Source organism: Glycine max, chromosome 14 (assembly GCF_000004515.6).
Source record: "Glycine max cultivar Williams 82 chromosome 14, Glycine_max_v4.0, whole genome shotgun sequence".
Lineage (NCBI taxonomy): Eukaryota > Viridiplantae > Streptophyta > Magnoliopsida > Fabales > Fabaceae > Glycine > Glycine max.
In genome coordinates this window covers 1,375,631-1,395,751 of record NC_038250.2, presented here as the reverse complement: position 1 = coordinate 1,395,751, position 20,121 = coordinate 1,375,631, and the positions used below count along the sequence as shown (strand labels likewise).

The 20,121-nt window shown below is 32.2% G+C and overlaps 1 protein-coding gene across 23 annotated transcripts; it reads right to left on the bottom strand.

The window, feature by feature from the left end:
* Positions 1-592: 592 nt before the first annotated feature.
* On the bottom strand, positions 593-18,470 carry LOC100785869 (agamous-like MADS-box protein MADS1). 23 transcript variants are annotated; one of them, XR_005888413.1, is made up of 21 exons: positions 18,087-18,448; positions 17,189-17,252; positions 17,092-17,108; positions 16,720-16,978; positions 16,342-16,368; positions 13,671-13,752; positions 13,354-13,445; positions 12,651-12,745; positions 11,672-11,750; positions 11,553-11,577; positions 10,880-10,980; positions 9,963-10,155; positions 9,734-9,842; positions 8,785-8,824; positions 8,114-8,194; positions 7,827-7,940; positions 7,630-7,736; positions 5,986-6,047; positions 5,801-5,900; positions 5,547-5,588; positions 593-4,193 (listed from the first exon to the last, which is right to left on the bottom strand). XR_005888413.1 is itself a non-coding variant. In XM_026125439.2 (10 exons), exons 3-10 carry the CDS (start codon positions 16,806-16,808, stop codon positions 4,167-4,169), a joined length of 516 nt encoding a protein of 171 aa, XP_025981224.2. In that variant the 5' UTR covers positions 16,809-16,978; positions 17,048-17,108; positions 17,189-17,702; the 3' UTR covers positions 593-4,166. The 23 variants fall into 23 exon arrangements, 1 of the variants encoding a protein (XP_025981224.2); XR_005888415.1 differs by lacking the exon at positions 18,087-18,448 and adding an exon at positions 15,236-15,357 and having other exon boundaries at positions 17,048-17,108; positions 17,189-17,685; XR_005888409.1 differs by lacking the exon at positions 18,087-18,448 and adding an exon at positions 9,584-9,636 and having other exon boundaries at positions 17,048-17,108; positions 17,189-17,685.
* Positions 18,471-20,121: the final 1,651 nt, after the last annotated feature.

The following is a 20,121-nucleotide window of genomic DNA, read 5'->3' as shown; positions in this document are numbered from 1 at the left end:
AATAATAGATAATAACATAAGAGTAACTTAAATAAATAAAAAAAATATAATATTTTTTAAGGTTTATTAAAATTGTTATATTTTTAGTGAAATAAAATATATATTTTTTATGATATTATGTGTTTATTTTTAAATACTTAAATATAAAAGAACTTTATTTCATATTTCATCTTGAGTTCATAGGATCTGAGGACCGACCTTCCTTGTTGTAAGTTTTTGCTTCTAAATTTTTAACTTTAGAGCTACGAATCAAAATCTTTTAGCTAATATTATGTCAACTCAATATTTGTTTCTATAAGGACATACTTGAAGAAGGTTTTAAGTTAAACACCTTAAATTTGTGTGCAAATTTAGTTGGATTACTTTTAAAACATTATCTTGAGAAGAAGTGACAAACATAACTCAATAGTTGTGAAGGTAGTTAAGTAGTTAATATTCTCATATACATTAAAATATAAGTGCAAATTTGATTGGATTACTGTTAAAACTTCATCCTTTTTTGCTTTCATTTTTTGGATTTGATAAATTTTTTAAATGCAAGATTGAATCATAAGATGTGATACTATTAGAATTTGTGATCATGAATGAGATAAAAGAGAATAGAGGAATTTCATTGATACCATGAATAATTACAAAAGGGATATATACTGTAATAACAAGAGATAAAACTCATAGACTATATTAACAGTAACAAACTCCAACTAACTTAACCAAATGAGATTAGACTATATTAACCGTAACAAACTGCAATTAGCTTAGCCAAACTTAACAGCAATAACAGAACGTACAAACCAAACATAACAGCGATAACATACTGTAACAAATCAACTAACTATTTGCTTGACAATTTTCCTTTCCAGATACTATCTTTTAAAAGATAATATTCGTTAAAGAAAAAGGACATCAATACATGGGATAACCTAACAAATATAATTCATGTATACATCTAATATTGAGTGAATTGCATTGGTTGTATCCATATGAAATCCTCTCTATTTTTGTTCTTCAGTTTAAAGGATGAATATCAATCACATTCTTTGCTGGGTTCTACTCTCATACTTCATATTAGCTTCTTCTTCTTCCTCTTTCTGCAACCAACATGACAGCTCTGTCTTGCTACTTTTCAAAAACTCATTCAACACTCCTTCCATACTAGAAACCTAGATAAACAACACAAATTGTTGTGAATGGGATGGAGTCACGTGTGACACCATCTCAGGTCCCGTCATTGATCTTGATCTTAGCTTACTTAATCTTCAAGGTCAACTCCATCCCAACTGCACCATCTTCAGCGTAAGCCACCTTCAACAACTCGACATAAGCTCCAATTACTTTTTTGGTGACATTCCCTCCACAATCTCTCACTTGTCCAAATTATAGTCACTTGATCTCAGTTTCAACTCCATAATGAGACTTGATCCATACACATGGAACAAACTCATTCAAAATGCTAATAATTTAGTAGAGTTTCATTTAGGTGGTGTGGACATGTCTTCTATCAGAGAAAACTCTTTGTCATTGCTAACCAATCTGTCTCCAGGTGAACTTCCAAAGTCCAACTGGAATACTCCACTAAGACTCTCGAATCTCTCTTATTCCGCTTTCTTCCATTGGCCATTTGAAGTCTCTTAACGAACTATTTCCGATTATTTGCAATTTTGATGGAATGGTTCCCTTATCATTGTTTAATCTAACTTAACTCTCCATTTTAGATCTTAGCAACAACCAGCTCATGGGACCAATTGGTGAATTCTCATCTTATTCTTTCAAATACTTGTCACACTCTCTAAGAACAAACTGTAAGATAATTTTCCAAATTCAATATTTGAACTCCAAAATCTTGCTGTTTTGAGTTTGTCATCTATTGACTTGAGTGATCATCTGAACTTTCATCAATTCTCAAAGTTCAAAAATGGATAAACTTAATCAATTAAAGTACACCTATTAAATATGATAAGCTTATAGTTATTTCCTTCCCCTATGATTTGTCATTTTCACTCTTTGTTAATTAAGCACACCTTCAACAAGTCTCGCAACCATTGTGGTTTCCCATTCATGAAAACATTATATCCCAAAAGTATTCCAAATAGCAACCCACTGATTCCACGAGAGGTCCAACTATTCCAAATTTCTTAAATTACCAAAGGATCGTGGAATGATACCAGTGATTGCATTGTGCGAAAGGTTAAGCCCTTTGAGAGAATGCAATTCTCCAATGACTTTCAGATGTTCTCCTTCAAACATATTATTTGATAAATCAATGCTGTGAAAATAGTTAACACCCTCTCGAGCTCCATGTATTGACCTTTCATTACAACCATTACTGAATCAATATAGAAATCTTGATCACCCATATATTTCAAACCAGTTTGTGATCAAATAAGTTTCATGGTGTCATCACTAGTTTCGGTGCCAAGCATCCATTTCCCAGGCTGAGAAATTTTTTATCCTCAGATAACAATTCTAGTGGGCCTTTGCCAACATCATACATCAAGAACTTTCAAGGCATGTGAGTGTGAATGACAACCAAACTGGTTTGAAATATATGGGTGACCAAAATTTCTATAATGATTCAGTAGCGGTTGTAATGAAAGGTCAATGTATGGAGCTCGAGAGGGTATTAACTATTTTCACAACCATTGATTTATCAAATAACATGTTTGAAGGAAAACTTCCGAAAGTCATTGGAGAATTGCATTCTCTCAAAGGGCTTAACCTTTCGCACAATGCAATCACTGGTATCATTCCAAACTCGTGGAACCAGTTGAAAGGAGAGATTCCTATGGCTTTGATCAATTTGAATTTTCTGGTTATGTTACCTTTTACAAAACCAGTTTGAGGGTATCATACCTAAAGGTGCACAGTTTAACACATTTGGAAATGATTCATATGCATGCAATGCTATGTGGACTGTCTTTGTCAAAATCCTACAATAAGGATGAAGATTGACAGCCACATTCAACATTTCACCATGAAGAATCGAGATTTGGCTGGAAAGCTATACCAGTGGGACATGCATGTGGGTTGCTATTTGGAATGCTTTTGGGATATAATGTTTTCATGAATGGGAAACCACAATGGCTCGCGAGACTTGTTGAAGGTGTGCTTAGTTAACGAAGAATGAAAATGACAAATCATAGGAGAAGGAAATAGTTTATCCTGAAATAAGTATAAGCTTATCATATTTAATAGGTGTACTTCAATTGATTGAGTTTATCCTGAAATAGATTTTTGAACTTTTAAAATTGATGAAAGTCTAGAAGACCACTCAAGTCAATTGATGACAAACTCAAAACAACAAGATTTTGGAGTTCAAATATTAAATTTGGAAAATTACCTTGCAATTTGTTCTTGGAGAGTGACAAGTATTTGAAAGAATAAGATGAGAATTCACCAATTGGTTCGTGAGTTGTTGCTAAGATCTAAAATGGAGAGTTGAGTTAGATTAAACAATGATGAGGGAACCATTCCATCAAAATTGCAACTACTCAAAAATAGTTCGAGACTTCAAATGGCCAATGGAATCGGGAATGTTTCCTGAGAAAGCAATATAAGAGAGATCCAAGAGCCTTAGTAGTATTCCAGTTGGACGTTGAAAGTTCAACTCTCAGCTTTTCATTTGTATTCAAATACAGTCTTATAAGATTGGGTAAGAGGCTTTCAGTTGGCAACTTCCCATCTAATTTGGTGTCTGTGAGATAATAAGAGAGATGAGAGAGGAAGACAAATAGGTTAGCAATGACATTGAGCTATTTTCGATAAAAGACATGTCCACACCACCTAAATGAAGCTCTGCTAAATTAGTAGCATTTTGAATGAGTTTGTTCCATGTGTATGAATCAAGTCTCATTCTCACGGAGTTGAAACTGAGGTCAAGTGACTGTAATTTGGACAAGTGAGAGATTGTGGAGGAAATGTCACCAAAGAAGTAATTGGAGCTTAGATCAAGTTGTTGAAGGTGGCTTAGGCTGAAGATGGTGCAGTTGGGATAAGACTGACCTTGAAGATTAAGTAAGCTAAGGTTAAGATCCATGACATGGCCTGAGATGATGTCGCACGTGACTCCATCCCATTCACAACAAACTGTGCCGTTTATCCAGGTTTCTAGTATGGAAGGAGTGTTGAATGAGTTTTTGAAAAGTAGCAAGACAGAGCGGCTAAGACCTTCATTGGACTACCCACCAAGAAAACGGCTGCAACAAGAAAACGAATGCACTAACACTGTACAGCTTTCGCAAGCAAGAAAAGAAAACGAATGCACTAAATTTAATAAATATTTACTATATATATTTATTAAATTTTAATAAATATATATAATAAATATTTCAATAAATATTTAAATATATTTATATGTATATATATATGCATATTTTTAAAAATATTATTGTTTGGAGTGTTATTCTAAGTAAGATTTTCGTTCATTATGATCATGTTTTCTTTTTATTTTTTTAAAAAAACAAACTTGATTTAGTTTTTTTTCATAATTTGCAAGCTTAATATTTTATAACAAAAATTGAGTGAAATTTTTTAATTAACAATACAGTTGTTAATTCTTTTTTATTTAATCTATCTTTTTAGGTTTTAAACATCATCTAAAGATGTTTTAATAATAAAAAAGTGTTTTTAAAAATGTCATTCAATTTTGATTGGAATTGAAAGAAAAAAAATTATATTAATGTTAATTATTTGAATTAATACTTTACATTTTAATTATTTTTAAATTTTATTTTCATATAGATATTTGCATTATGATATTTTTCGTTTGAACTTAAATTATTTTCAAAAATATATCAAGGCATTTTCCACATAAATTTTGTTTTTAGTTTTATTATGGTTAATTCCATTTTAAATTAAATTAATTTAAAAATAACTTTTTATTGAATATTTTCATGAATAAATGTTATAAAAAATTGAAATTTATTAAAATAAATAAATATTTTGTGTGTTTCAATCAAATACTCAGTGAGAAATATTTTTTTTCATCAATGATGCATTGAGTGCGAGTCATACTTATTAAGCGCAGCAATCACACTTAACGTGAAAATTGCATGACAAGTTAAGGTAAGACAATTAATTAATTGTTGAAAATCTCATTACAAAGAAATAACACTGATTCAAATAAATGTGTACCGTGTACGTGCGAGACGAGACAATCTGTTAGTCATTTAAATATTATACTTTTGCATTTGCTTTGAATTGATTGAGCCTGGAGTTAGTTGGGGTATACTCGCAACATTGCAACCCTCATTCTTGGTTCTTTTTGTTGGTTGGGATCATAAAAGGAAAGGAAAATAAATAACTTTTTCTATCTTTGTGTAGCCTATCGTCATTCGTCACTGATCTTTAAAAAGAAAACAATTAATCAACCTTAATAGGATATGTTTGACTGTCAATACGGAAAGATCCATAATAATTGAAAATATGTATTTGGTTTCAATATCGTAAAACTTTGATATATTTTCTTTAGATACTATATATATATATGTGTGTGTGTGAAGCAAATAAATTAAGCAGAAGCTAATAGCATCGAAGGAAATGATGAGTACCCGCTTTTGCATGAACTCGATATCGGCAAACAAAGTTTCATGCTGAAAGAATTGGAGTGCGTAGTTAGTCCAAAGGAATAGAGATATTCTAACTTGGAATTTTCAAAATAGTAGGCAAACCATTTTATTCAAAATACAAACTGAAATTATCTTAATTAGTTGCTAGTTTTTTACTAACTTATTGCATATCTACATAAATTCACAATGCCTATATATTTAGAAGCTTAAGATGCTTCATGCTGGTAGTATAATACCTTTCTGGATCTAACTCTGCTTAAACCTTTCTCCAGTCTACTCTCCAGGTTCTTTAATTCCTTTAGACTAAGAGAGCTAAGAGCTTCACCAAGGATGTGCCTGGAATGCAAAAAATCACATTGAATTGTTTCATTTCGATGGAGAAGTCTGCTAAATAATATTTTTAAGAGAATGGAACATTGACCTGTTTAGATTCTGAATGTCTCTGATTTGTCTTTTAAATTTGGACGCTTCCTGCTGATAAAACTGGTATTGATAAATAGTGTCAAGCAGTTAGAGAAACCTTGTGGAGGAGCATTAATATATAGTAATTAATTTAGTGATAGGAGAATTAAAATGTAACTAGAACACAGAATAAGTTATAAAACAAATAATTGATTTTTCAATGTGATGATTTGAATTATGTGTTGAGAAACATGCATGATATAGTCTATAGAGCCCAAGTGAAGAGAGAACATGAACACGAGAGATATTAACAAAATCATGTGTATTATTGATATATCATGAGAGAAAAAAGTTATATATATATATATATATATATATATATATATATATATATATATATATATAAAAGGAGAAACTAAGTAATTTAACTGTTATCTTATTGAGCTAATAGATGACTGATTTCTAACTATTTCAGCCTGTATATAATCTATGATGTCGTAAAAAATTGGTTAAATTTCGGCAAATCATCCTAAACTCGTCAAAATAGGTTGAGTTTCATTATGCGATTAAATGTGAAATTTACATAACTTGCTGACTGAATGGGTCAACAGGGTGGATATTTTTATGAATTATTTTGTTGAAATTATATTGAACATATTTTTATTAATTTGTTCTGATGATATTAGTATATGATATTAATTTTTTAAGAATATGATTCAAATAGTGGATATTTCTTTCTTCATAATATAATTTATTTTATATTTAAGAATAATTTATTTTATATTTAAGAATATGATTCAAATAGTGAACATTACACAACTATTATCAATTATGTAAATTATTATTTATTTTGTTATTCTGTTACATTACTTTATATTTTTTCATGATAAATTTTTAACATTTATACTAAAGACTATTTAGTAATACTAAAGACTATTTAGTAATAGGATTGTATTATTATGATAATAAAAATATATTTAGATTTTTTAAGTATTTATTTATTGGATAAATTATATATATATATATATATATATATATATATATATATATATATATATATATATAATTTATGATCAATTCAATCCAACCCATAATAGACTAATTGAATTGGATTGCTTGTTATTTTCAACCCATTCTTAAAATTTGTCCAATCCATTTTTAATTTTATGAGTTGAGAGCATATTCAATTGGTTTGATCCATTTTAACATTATCTCGTGTGTGACTCATCGCACCCCTCATTACCAAACTGTCAAGTATTGGTGAAGATGCCCCTTGAACATTTGAACTCGTAAATGCCACATTCAACAATAAGCATTAGACTATTAGAGTATCCTAATGATAAAGGATTTTAGTGGCTTTGAGAATCACTACAAGAAAAATGGCATATACCTACAGACAAAAACTATCACTATAAATAGAAAATCCGTAGGTAAATGTATGATAGACTTTGTCCTACGGATGTTTCTTCCATCAACTTTGAGGGGGTGTATAATGACGACTAATTGTCTGTTACTATAGATTTTACCTACTATATATAGTGTGTAGGTAAAAGTCATTAACTTCTACTTACATCTCCTAACTATAGGTAAAAGTTTTTAATATGTATCTATCATCTTCAATTGTAGGTAAATGTTTAGATCTTAGAAAGAGCTTAGAGCATACATAATTGAATTGGGCAGTGCAACAATCCAACGATCCTTCTAGCTCCAACTCCAACTAGCTTTGCCAAGTTCATAATTACCTAGGCCTTGGCTAGAGCAGGCCCTCCACTATTTTTCATAAGATATTCATATGATTTTAATTAGAACCAAGGTGAAACATGGTAATGTGACTACTACTCATGATTAAGATTAACCTACCTGATGAGAGAAGGCATATGCCATGGTTCTTTCCCTCTTGACTGCTGCTTCTACTACTCATGAGGTTTGCCAATTGGATAGCACCATATTACTAAAGACACCAATAGCAATCACCTTTGCAAGCATCAAATGGAACTCAGCTCATCCACAAAAATTAGACACAAATTTCAATTCTTACTATAAAAATCACTGTCTATCTCTTTGTTGCTGGATATGTAAAATACTTAATTGTAATTTGTAAGTAATAACATACTGACAGACAACAGTTATTTTGTGTACAAACTTACTTGTGCTCTGATTCATCTTGTATGAATGCATGAAGTGCCTCAACTACTAGGGAGAATGACATAATCAAAATAAATAGTTGTCTACACAAGTAGCAGAACAAGAAAATTCAAGATGTTAGTGCATATGATGTAATGTACCAAACAGGAGAAACTATTGAATTAAGTTTGCCATAGTTAATTCAAAACAATGTCATACATAATTCTTTTAACCTCATACAAGCAGTCATTTAAAGACTCAACATTGTAAAATTCAAACCAGAATGTCATGTATTATCCCTTCTTTAACAAACTAAATTGCCTTGGTAAAATATATATATCTTTGGGCAACTCAATATAGTTAAACATGCCAATTCAGAATTTTTTTTTACCATTTATTATGCAATATCATTTAGCATTTTACAAAATTTTTATGAAAAATAGTTCTACATAAATATAAAAATTTTGTTTTGTGGATATTTACATTCAGGATAAAAATTACATGTCAAGTTGTCAAAAACCTCTCAAATGGAATCGGACCTGATTTGTAATCAACTGTAACACTGATAATCTCTACAACTTACTTTTACATGGTTACTAATTTTATTATAGAAGTATCATTCTAGTAACAGGCAACCAATTGGCTATGGTATACAGTAACAACAGTAGTAGTAAAGGAAATGAGGAATACTTACGGCATTTGTAAATGCAGACAAGACTTCTAGCCTTTTATACCTGAAATAAATCATTAGTTAAAACTGCAGACATGGTTGAAATGATTAGTCAAACAGTAAACAGTAGTACTAAAAATACCTTTAGAGTGCACACAACACAAGCATGCACGCACACAAGGTACAAAGTTTAGACATGTTTGCATCTAGCATTAAGTAGTGATTGTTGGACATTTTCATATTTTGAATACAACATGCAAACAATGGCATATAGACACATGGCAAAAAGTTATCTTTTAGTACATGAGATGCAAACTACTACATATGGACACATGGATATGTGTGTTAGGTTAAGCTAAAATACAAGTGTAACAATAGTGAAGCAATTAATTCAAAAAAAAAATTCCTCCACATGTCAGTTCAGCCCCATGCTCATTCAATAAATTCATCTATTCCCAGTTTAAAAAAAAGTCCATAACTTTATCCCTTAATCTTACATGAGAATCGAGAACTAGCCCTCGGTACAAAACTTAAGAGAATAACACCAAGCACAAAAGTTAGAAAAGGAACACATGAGCCAAATGTAGGTTCTTCAGCTTATAAAATCTAGCAATACCAGGTGGTAAAGAACTAACAAGTTCCCTTTCACGCAGGAAAAACAATCATGCTTTCTACAGAATGTAGTCAGAGCACCACTTTGTCATACATATTCACTCATACCTTATGAATTCTACAATTTGATACATGACATAATTGTACAGAAAAATTCTCCAAAACTAATTATTACAATTATAACTATAATAGAAAAGGCAAAAGCAATTACAGGGTTATTTCCAGAAGAACTATCCAAGCACCCCTCTCCTACAGTCCTACATACTTTAGGCAACAAAATTCAGTTACAGTACTTAAGTAGAAACCAAGAAATGAAGCATTGTTGACAGGTACTGACAATAAATAAGTAAATAAATCTCACCCATAAGTATACTCTTGATCGGCTTTCTTCCTAGACGCGGCCATAACAAATAACAAAAATGTAAGAAGACCACATCCAAAAGTCAAGTGAACCGCATCAAGCACCAAACCTGAAAACGCCAAAAGCAGAGATTCAATATGAAATAGTTCATTTTAAACCAATCATCCAAAGCAAACAATTCTGAAAAGTAAAATTATCGTTGTAATGAAAATTGAGCGCTGAATCTGACCTACGCAACCGGTGAAGAGTCCAAAGAGCCATTCGGTGGTGGAGTACGCGACATTGAGCGACATTTTATTACCAAATTTATCCTTTAGCTGCTTCATTTGTAACTCCCCACTCTACCATTCAAACTCTTGACATCCTCTCTCTCTGATGTTTGGTCTCCACTTTTTCAAAACTTGTTTACTCTTTAGCTGTTACTGCAAATTATGCCCATTTTGTTTCAATTCTCAACTCTCACATCAGTTATATTGATAAAAAAAACTGTACTAATTACATATACAATAAATTAAATTCCAAAAGAGAAACACAACACAGAATATTCATGTTAGAGTAGTTAGTTAAGTGCTTTAGAGCTTATTAGGATTCTATTTGAACTCTATTAAGCTTGTCGACAGCTGTATCAAACAACTGAGTTTCCAATGCAAGCATCCTACGCTCATATAAATACTGTTCACTTTTGTTAATCAATGTAATTAGTATTCTCTCATTCCAGAATATTAGAAGTTAGAACACTCTCTCTCTCTCTCTCTCTCTCTCTCTCTCTCTCTCTCTCTCTCTCTCTCTCTCTCTCTCTCTCTATATATATATATATATATATATATATATATACTTAGATTTCTAACAATATGAGCAGTTGGGTATATTCAAAAACAACCTTTGAATTTGATTGTTAATCTTATTTTGAAGTTTAAATTCTCTAATATAGTGAATGGGCACCAAATTTAATGTCCAGCATCAATTTCCAACTTAAAACGCAAGATACTATAACATAACCAAGCTACGAAGTATAGACTGTATAGTTGTTAATATCAGTTAGTATAGAAATTAATTAAAATATCATGTCAAAGTTACTGGTCAAAACTTTAAAAGTCTAATGAGAGACGCAAACCAGAAAACAAGAAAACGTGGTAAAAGGTTTACCTTGATATGCGCATATCACTGTTGACATCACCGATGACTCTGGGTTCATAAAAAGTAAGTCCAAGGCTATGTCTTTTAGCCCCAAGAATTATTTTTGCTCCCTTCAGATAAAAAGGATTTGAATAGTCACTAGTCAGAACTATTACCATTTGTTACTAGACCTCTTATCCATCTTCTATATTTGCAAACAGAAAAATAAAGGAAAATGTACATTTGAAAAAAATACCGGTGTCACCGATGATGATGTATTTGAAGAGATAAACGTAAGACATTCTTAGAGGTTAAGGTTGAAAATTGAGATCGATGGTTGGAATCTCGAATTGTTGTGTAGAGAATAAAAAGAAGGGAAAATGATGATTAGGAATCAAAATGAAATTTAAACAGTTCCAGCCAAGCGAAGCCAGGTGAGGCAAAAGAATACGTTTTCTTTATACTATACCCACTTTCTCTCTCCACATTTTGGATAAATTATTATTAGGTACTTTTAGATTATATAATATGATATATAATTTAAAAAATGAATAAAAAACATGATAATAGTATATAATTAAGTGTTATTAATATTTTTAGATTAAAAAATTTAAATATGTGTCATGGATTAATTGAAACCATAGAAATTAAATACTCCTAAATTATCTAATAACTTTTCCCACATTCCTTCCTCCTCCCTTACCACTGTTACGGAACTTTGCTGCAAGCTGCAATCAAATTAATAAAATATTATGATTAATGATATGATCAAGTATATCAGTAGAATTACAAAAACAAGAAATGACACGATGGGAAATTTACCAAATACTTAGATTTAACAACAACAAGTGTATGGATGAAATCTCTCTCTCTCTTGCAAGGATCAAATCGAAGTATATATCTGTTTCGTGTAGGGACAAAATAAAAAAATATTAGCAAGCACAAGGACTAAATCTAATAGCTTTATAACGTTGGCAAATGATGAAACAATTTGTAATCGACTTTTCATGTAGAAATAAAATGTTTTTCCATATAGGAACAAAAATGAAAAGTAGCATCAAATGTAGGGGTCAGATTTTTAATTTAACCACCAAAAGTATTTCAAATTGTAATTTTTTTGTCAAGCATAGACAAGCATTTTCTTGAATAATGAAGAAAAATTCCCTTCAAACTGTTAGTGGGTGTGTACACTAGTATACTAGTATTTCAGTCCATCAAAATTTCCCTATAGATCTTGGCAGGAAAAAAAAACCAGGTAAGTGGAACTGTCTATTCTCATTTCTAATTGGGATTTCCTATATACGTTACAATATCTAAAAGAAGCTAATTTATTTGCACAGAGTTGTCTTTCCTATATATGTGACAATATCTAAAAATAATCCTATGAGTGATATCTAGATAGTTTAATCATCGTTTTGTGAGCTTCCAAGGAACTAAATCAGGATTTCTAAATGCTTGGATGACCAGCAACGAGTCGTTTTCCAGCCAAAGACGATTCCAACCCCTTTGAAAAACAGTTTCTATGGCCAACATAGCACCATTTAACTCTGCATGTAAAACAATTGAAACACTAAGATTAAGAGAAAAACAACCCATAACAGTCACATTGGAGTCCCAAAAAATATCACCACAGGCCGTGGGATCAGGGTGGCCTTTAGCAGCATCATGGTGTTACATTTAACCCAAGAACAAGGCGGGGGAATCCAATCAACTAGAAGGATGGAAAAAGCTTTAAGAGGGTGCACCGTAACATTAAAAGCCTTTAGAATGCTTAAATCAGCTATGAAAGACCTCATAGTACCTTTGCTAAGATTACCAATGAGTTGAACCGAGGCCAAAATCAAGCACTTGGCTGATTGAAGAGTAACCATGGCGTTGTCAAACCTGAGTTTCTTCCTGGAAAGCCATATAGTAGAAATAATATAAACAACAACCGCAATATAAACATGAGTTAGTTGAGAGCTCTAATTCTGATCAAAAGCCAACAAAGCTTCAAGAATAGATGGGGACTGCACGTTTTTTTGAAACAAAGAGAACCATAGCCAAAGAGATTTAACAAAAACACAACCAAAGAATAGGTGATCCGAAGTTTCAGCTACTGAGTGACAAAGGCTACAACAGGAAACAATAGTGCAACCCCTTTTTCGAATGACATCATCAGTTGGCATCTTGTGGTGGAAAATCCGCCAAATTAGAAAGGTTTGGAGGGGGGAACCACATCATTTCAGATCATCTTGGTCTAATTAAGAATCGCACCTTAAGAATTCAAGAAACAGAAAACAACCTTGAGGGAGAGGTTCCAAGAATCAGAGTGAATCCATATTAGTTTATCAGGATAATCCTGAATAGGGATACAAACAACATTGATCTATTGGCTAAGATTTAGCAACTTATGAAGCAGAGATTGGGGAATGAACGAGTTGTTGTAAAGCACTCAGCAAAACAAAAGCTCAGTTAAAACCTCATAACGAGTTTGAAATTGGGATTGAGATTCCAATACAAACCTGCAACATCCTATTCTCCTCCAACTCTGTTTGTTGTACCTCTATCGCATTCACTTCGTCCTCAGTTTCCAAGATAGTTCAACCTCACGTCCCTGAGATCGAAAACACCACAATTAGGTTTTCTCTTAATTAAGCGAAGGAGAAGTTAAAAGACATGAATATTCTGTGTTGTGTAGCTTGAAATAATTAACCTTCACGCTGTTATTCTATTAAGAAAAATATGCCGTAATTTTAAAACAACATTCATTCTGGACCAAATTAACCAAACAAGAGCATTTTCTATCATTTCTTTGATTTTTTTAGCTTACTAAATTTACCTGTGTATTAGCTTCAGAGACAGATTCTGCATTTGTGGAGGCAGCACATGCTTTCTTGTACCTATCGATAGTTCCTCTAACACTGCAAAACAATACAACAAAAGAATAGTAAAGATGTTGCAGGAAGAGGTCGATGTTGCATCAGTGGGCCGGTGTAAGTTAAAGTTTCTCTTTAATTGAAGTGTCCAAAACACATATATAATGGAGAGAATAGGTAAAGAATTGACGTCAGGAATGAGAAGCTTTATTCCACAAAGATGAAAGCAATAAAAACATATGGGAAAGAGAACTAATTTGCCTTTAGCCATTCTTAGAATCTGCTATCATCAAGTTACTTTTAGCTACTTAGGGTAAAGACATCAGAAGCGAGAATAATAATATCTAAACACTATGATGTATTTTCTTAAGAAATATAGGAGATGAGGATGAGAAAATGAGTTTATAGTTTCTCATAAAAATTGTTTCTCTACACTTCTAAAAATATTTATTTCTCCTAAAAGTTGTTTCTCTACACTTCATAATTTGTTAGTTTTATGCACAAAATCAAATTCTTACACGTTTGCTTTTACACGTTTTGCCTTTTCATCTTACATTCATCTGTTTTTTGTTTTTTTGTTTTACGTACCCATAAGAAATTCAAGTTATTTAAAGTAAAATCACCAGATAATACCCATATGTGCTGGGAAACGCCCTAACCATATTAGACTTTCCTCCATTATGTAAAGGACAAAATTTACGAAAATGGGAAACAAATTGGGACATCCATAACCCTCGATATACTTATTAGTTTAAATTTATTTACTTTATGCTCAAAACCAGTTTATAACGAATACTTTAGTAAGAATTTTAAAAAATATTGAAGCATTATAGACTAAAAATGCCCTTAATTAATTATAAACAATTAATCCTGTGAAAATTCTGTTGCAACCTTAAAGAAAACTGTACCCATTTTGAATCAGGAGCCCTAATATCCGATTTGATTGCTTCTTCGTGTAACCTCATAGTACGGAGATAAAAATATTTTTTAAAAAGAGAAACTATATTAGTACAAATTACATTTTTGTTATCTAATAAAAATAGTATACAATTAAAAGATATAAAGAGTATAAGATAAGATGATTAATGTCATAAAAAAATATATACAAGTTTACTATGTGAATAAAAGTCTGAAAGGGTTATTTTTTTAGTTTGCAGTTTCTGCGCATTTCCCCGTGATCTATCTCTCATTAGAATTGAAGTGGTCTTCCTCCAACTTTGTGTACATATGGAAAAACGAATTGAAGTGATCGAGGTGTAACTAAATACTGAATAGTGAAAAGTCTGAAACCCTAACTCCCAATTGGATGAGATGTTTGTGTTGTGTCACTATACATTGACAAATAAGTGGTATTAAGGAGGAGTCAAGATGGAAGCAGCGCGGCTCATTGAGTGCATGACAGCTTTGTGCAGCAGGCCAGAAGACCCTTTTAAGATTTGAAGGATGACAAGTGGAGAGAGAAACTCAAGAGAGAGGGATTGGTAAAGCTTAACAATAGCAGATACACCAGGAAGCTAAGATTTCTCACCTGCAAATCTTTGTAACCCTAACTAAAGCTTTCTCTTCATCTGCTACATACTTCATATTGTTTCACCTTAACGTCTATAATTTCTATCCCTTACACAGATCTGCACCCTTCTAAACAAATCACTGGGAAGACGCGTGATAGAGAAACAATTAAGTACAAGAGTTAGAAAGAATGATATATACATGGGGAGCCTAGAGTATTCATCGGTCAAAAGTTAAAAAAAAACAACTAATTTTCAAAGTATTAATGCTTGTTTAAATAATTAACCTCTTTTAATAGACATTTTTTCATACATATAAATTAAAAAATTAAACTCTTAATCTCATATTATTATCTGCTAACTATGCCTTTCAGTCATATATGATACCACATAACAAACAAAAATAATCATAATAAGAAAAAAGGTCTTAACAACCCCATATATAAAACCCTTGTTGTTTCTAGATATGGTTTGTGTTATTTAAATGGTTCATAAGATATGAAATGAGATTGAAGGAGAGAAAAAGTACGGTGTTGAATTAGTAGTAAAAGAATATTTGAACTTGTTGTTGGCATACTCAGAGGCGTCCACGGCTTGAGAAGACAACAAGAGCAACCTCAGCATCACACAGAACAGACAATTCATAAGCCTTCTTAAGCAAACAAGGGGTGTGTGTCTAGCTAGCTAAGTAGGTTATACCTATGCAATGAGAACTATTTGTAGTTCTTTGGTGTTATGCAACAAGTGAGGAGAAAATGTTGCAAAATATGGAAGTGGGATGGCGTATGAGACAGGTATTTATGGACAGAAAATAGACCCTCCAACTCTCAGTACTGAAAATAATAATTTGGTAGTAACTCCTTGTGTAATATTTGGAGAATAAAAGAAAAAGGGTATAGTGAGAAGGGGTTTGGGATTTCACCTGTCAACTTTCATGCTCAATGAATTAACCGTTCATTTTTCTTCATGTATGGGGAAAAGGTGAGGAGAGGGACAATGAAAGTGTCTTTTTGAAAGTGACTTTAAAGAAGGATATATCAGCACAGCAAAAATTTGGCTTTTAAAGAAGGATATATATAAATTGAGGGAAAAAAAATGAAAAGATCAAGCAAAGCAATTAACTTACAAGAGATTTCCATCCGGAAGGCATCTCCTGAAAATTCAAACAATAATGTAAAAGATATCAGCACAGCACAAATGCACAACCCTATCGAGTATCAATATATAAATATACTTTATTCATGGAATGAAGAAACCCTCAATAATCTCCCCGAACATTTCTCCGAATAATGCACAGCAAAAATCCTTTGACAATCGCAACATTTTATGAACAAAGAGCTATTAAATCAAATCTGAGTTTCATTTCAAATTATAAGAAAGGTAGAATAACAGGAAGATTGAACTAAACAATAAGAATTCGAAGTGAAAAACCAAAAAGATTCGCAAAATATTGAATGCATTAGTTGGGGGAAATTTAAGAGCGAAGGAAAGAAAAGGGACAAACAGGTAGCCTCCATCCTTGAGCTCTCTGAGGAAAGCGCCGAAACCCTTTTCTCTGACGGATTTGAGTTCGTTCTTCACCACCGACGCCATCTCGCTCTTCTCTTTTCAGGTATCTGAAGCTGGATAAAACCTTGTCAAATGCGAAGGTTCTATCGATCTGTTTGTTGGCGATATTCTGAACAGCTAAAACCTCTCTTCTATCTTCGTTACACGAAATCACAACCGGCGTGTGCAGCCTCGTTTCATCTTCACTCAACGGCCTGCAAATACGACACCAATTTATTTTTTTTTCATTTTCAGTTTCGGAGCAGTGAAACATTAAAACAAACCTTAATGACCGAGTCAGCGACGAGTTAGAGCGAGTCAAACTCACCTGCACCTCACGAGGACCTGCACATTGACACCTTTGTCCTTATCATTGTTGAAAATCTCATTACAAAGAAATAACACTCATTCAAATAAATGTGTACCGTGTACGTGCGAGACGAAACAATTTGTTAATTGATTTAACCATCGTACGACAGGGCCCTTAATCTGCGAAACAAAATGCTCATTCTTTAGTTCTATGCCACTGAATAATAACCCAATCTATATTGGAACTTTCATTAACACACAGCCATTATCTTGAGCATATAGTTAGGTTTGTGGCTATGTGTTGGGGATTTCAGGACACAGATTCTTCACCAGTTTTCTGACATGACTATAGAACGCGGAAATGTTGAATGAATTCTTCTTACTCTTTACAGATAACAAGGAGAATCAACCGCATATCATTCTTGTTTACTCATGTTATGACATCTTATTCATGCCAAAACATGTAATGGTAGGCACTTATATTTGTTAAATTGCATGAGCTCTAATTTTTTTCTAAATAACATAGGATTTTCTTTTCTCCTAATTAACTCTTGCAGGTACCAAACTCTCTTGCGAGCTTGTGGCCCCATATATTGTCTTGTACACAACACAAGGAGTCAAGTTATAATTTTATTTCATTATATATTGTCTTTTTTCTCACATTCTACGAAGGATAGGGGTTTTTGCTAGATTGCATCAATCACATCCACATGCTCATATTTATTACAATCAATGCTGACGCAGAAACGCGTCTTTTATCTCACATTCTAGGAAGATAGGAATAAGGCCAAGTAGGTAACTCTTCAGTAAAAGTGTAAACCCTTCTTTCTTTCTCTCACAGTTTAAGTACATCTTTTAATATCAGGCGGAAAAATATGTTTGAGGTAAAGATATTTTTGCAAAGAAATCAGGGCTCTTGTTTTTACTTTTACTTTTATCCATTGGATTATATTGCATCATAGGGTACAGTAATTTCAACTAAAAATCAAACCTACAGTAAATGTTTTAACCCACCTGGCATGTATGAATCTCTGTGCATGTGTTTTTTTTCCATTCTAAATGGATATTGTTTTCATTACCACTTAGAACTTGAGTAGACAGGACTGAGTTTTGGCCCACTACTTTAATTTTCGTGGTGCCATAAGCAGAATCAAGGGGAACGGTCATGGCAGGAGGTCGCCAAAGCTCAGAATGTTCATCCAATACTTGAAAAGATTTTATTATCATTAATATTTAGCTTGTGGGGTCATAGGGCAAGGGGAGAAAACAGTGAAATGAAACATTCTTCTGCATGGGAACGTGTAAAACTGATGAAATAAAAGAGGTACGGTGGTGGTGGTGGCATTTGCAGCATAGTGGGGTAAGGGCTATGTTGAGGAAGGAATCTTAATGGCAGAGGATAACTAGCTTATATAGCGCTACATAGCAAAAAGTGTCAAAAACATGTTAATAGCTTTAGGTGTTTTCTTTTAGGATGACTCCAAGCTTTTCTCACGGGATAATAAACCCATTCTCTCTCTTCTTTCCCTATGCATTAATATCTCTGCCCACACACGTTAAAAGAAATTTTGGTCTTATTATAAAGTGCTGCAAAAAAGAAAAAAAACGATTATAAATCATGCAATTTGTCAAATTATTATTCGATCTCCACCTTCCTCCAAAAACAAAAGGCAAGAACGCTTTTGTCCTTCTCTGCTGTCGTTTTTATTTACCTGTTCTGAATAAATTGAGTGTATGCGTATGGTTCGATTATATTATTAGGGTTTATGGAAAATTTTGAAAAATGGGTGATTATTTTTCACAAATTGTCTTAAACAAGCACTTCTTATAATGATATAAAGGTAATAATTATATATAAATATTTTGGGATGGCGTTTAATTTTGTGATTTCTGAAAATAAATATATTTCATCGACTAATTAAAATCTCATAATTAAGCATCGTAAATAGGATTAATCTCACCTAGTAAGTTAGGAAATACCGTGATACTAGTTCTTGAGTTAATAATATATATATAATTTTGGAAATCTTTCAATACTAGTCTCTTCAAAGGTTGCTTACGTAGTGAAGATTTCTAACTGTGGAATATATCAACTTATGGCTACATTTTTTTGGATAAAAAATAGTGTTAAGTACCACTACTTTTAGAAAGAGATTCATAAATATTTTTCGTCTGACGCAAAGAATATATAAAATATTCGACACATATGGCATTGCTTAGCGCACTAGAAATCAATATTCCAATATTTGCTATCAAAGAAAAAGAAAAAAAAAACTGTGAAAACAAACCGTGGCGTGAATAAAAAGATATGAAAGTGACGTAAACGATTGTGGTAATTGCTGAAATGGCTTGATTAATAACAATAGATATAATAAACGCAACAATTAATGGTAGCTGATTACCATTGTCAATATAGAGATGACAGTGTTAGTAAGATATTTTCAAACGATTTGATCTTCTGGAGATCATATTAAATAAGACAAATTAAGATATTTATCAGAAAGATGAAAACATCATTAAAGGTAGTTGTTTGAATTTCACGTGCAAATAATCACACAAATATAGTTGCATTTACTTTCAATGAATTAATTAATAAAGTGATGAGTAAAAGTTAAACAGATAAGACATATGTAACTTCATGAATTTGTATACATAAAAGGGAAGGCTCTTTTAATTTGTATACTTGATTTCATTTTATTCCTATTTTATAAAACAAATAAACATACATGTTAAATAAATTACGAACGACCCCTGTACGAATTACAGACTAGTTTCAATTAAAAATCAAACCTACAGTAAATGTTTTAACCCACCTGGCATGTATGAATCTCTGTGCAGGTCTTTTTTTCCATTCAAAATGGATATTGTTTTCATTATCTCTTTGAATTTGAGTAGACAGGACTGACTTTTGGCCCACTACTTTAATTTTCGTGGTGCCATAAGCAGAATCAAGGGGAACGGTCATGGCAGGAGGTCGCCAAAAAGCTCAGAATGTTCATCCAATACTTAAAAAGATTTTATTATCATTATTAATCATTAATATTTAGCT

What these genes read in the sequence shown, in the direction of transcription:
- LOC100785869 (XM_026125439.2), bottom strand. Translation starts at nt 16,808, where the DNA reads ATGGCGTCGGTGGTGAAGAACGAACTCAAATCCGTCAGAGAAAAGGGT. An exon ending in TCTCTGAAGCTAATACACAG is followed by an intron (nt 6,048 to 13,670) that starts GTAAATTTAGTA and finishes TATCAATACCAG; the next exon opens with TTTTATCAGCAGGAAGCGTC. An exon ending in TCGAGTTCATGCAAAAGCGG is followed by an intron (nt 4,194 to 5,546) that starts GTACTCATCATT and finishes TTCTTGTTGCAG; the next exon opens with CCGTTTTCTTGGTGGGTAGT.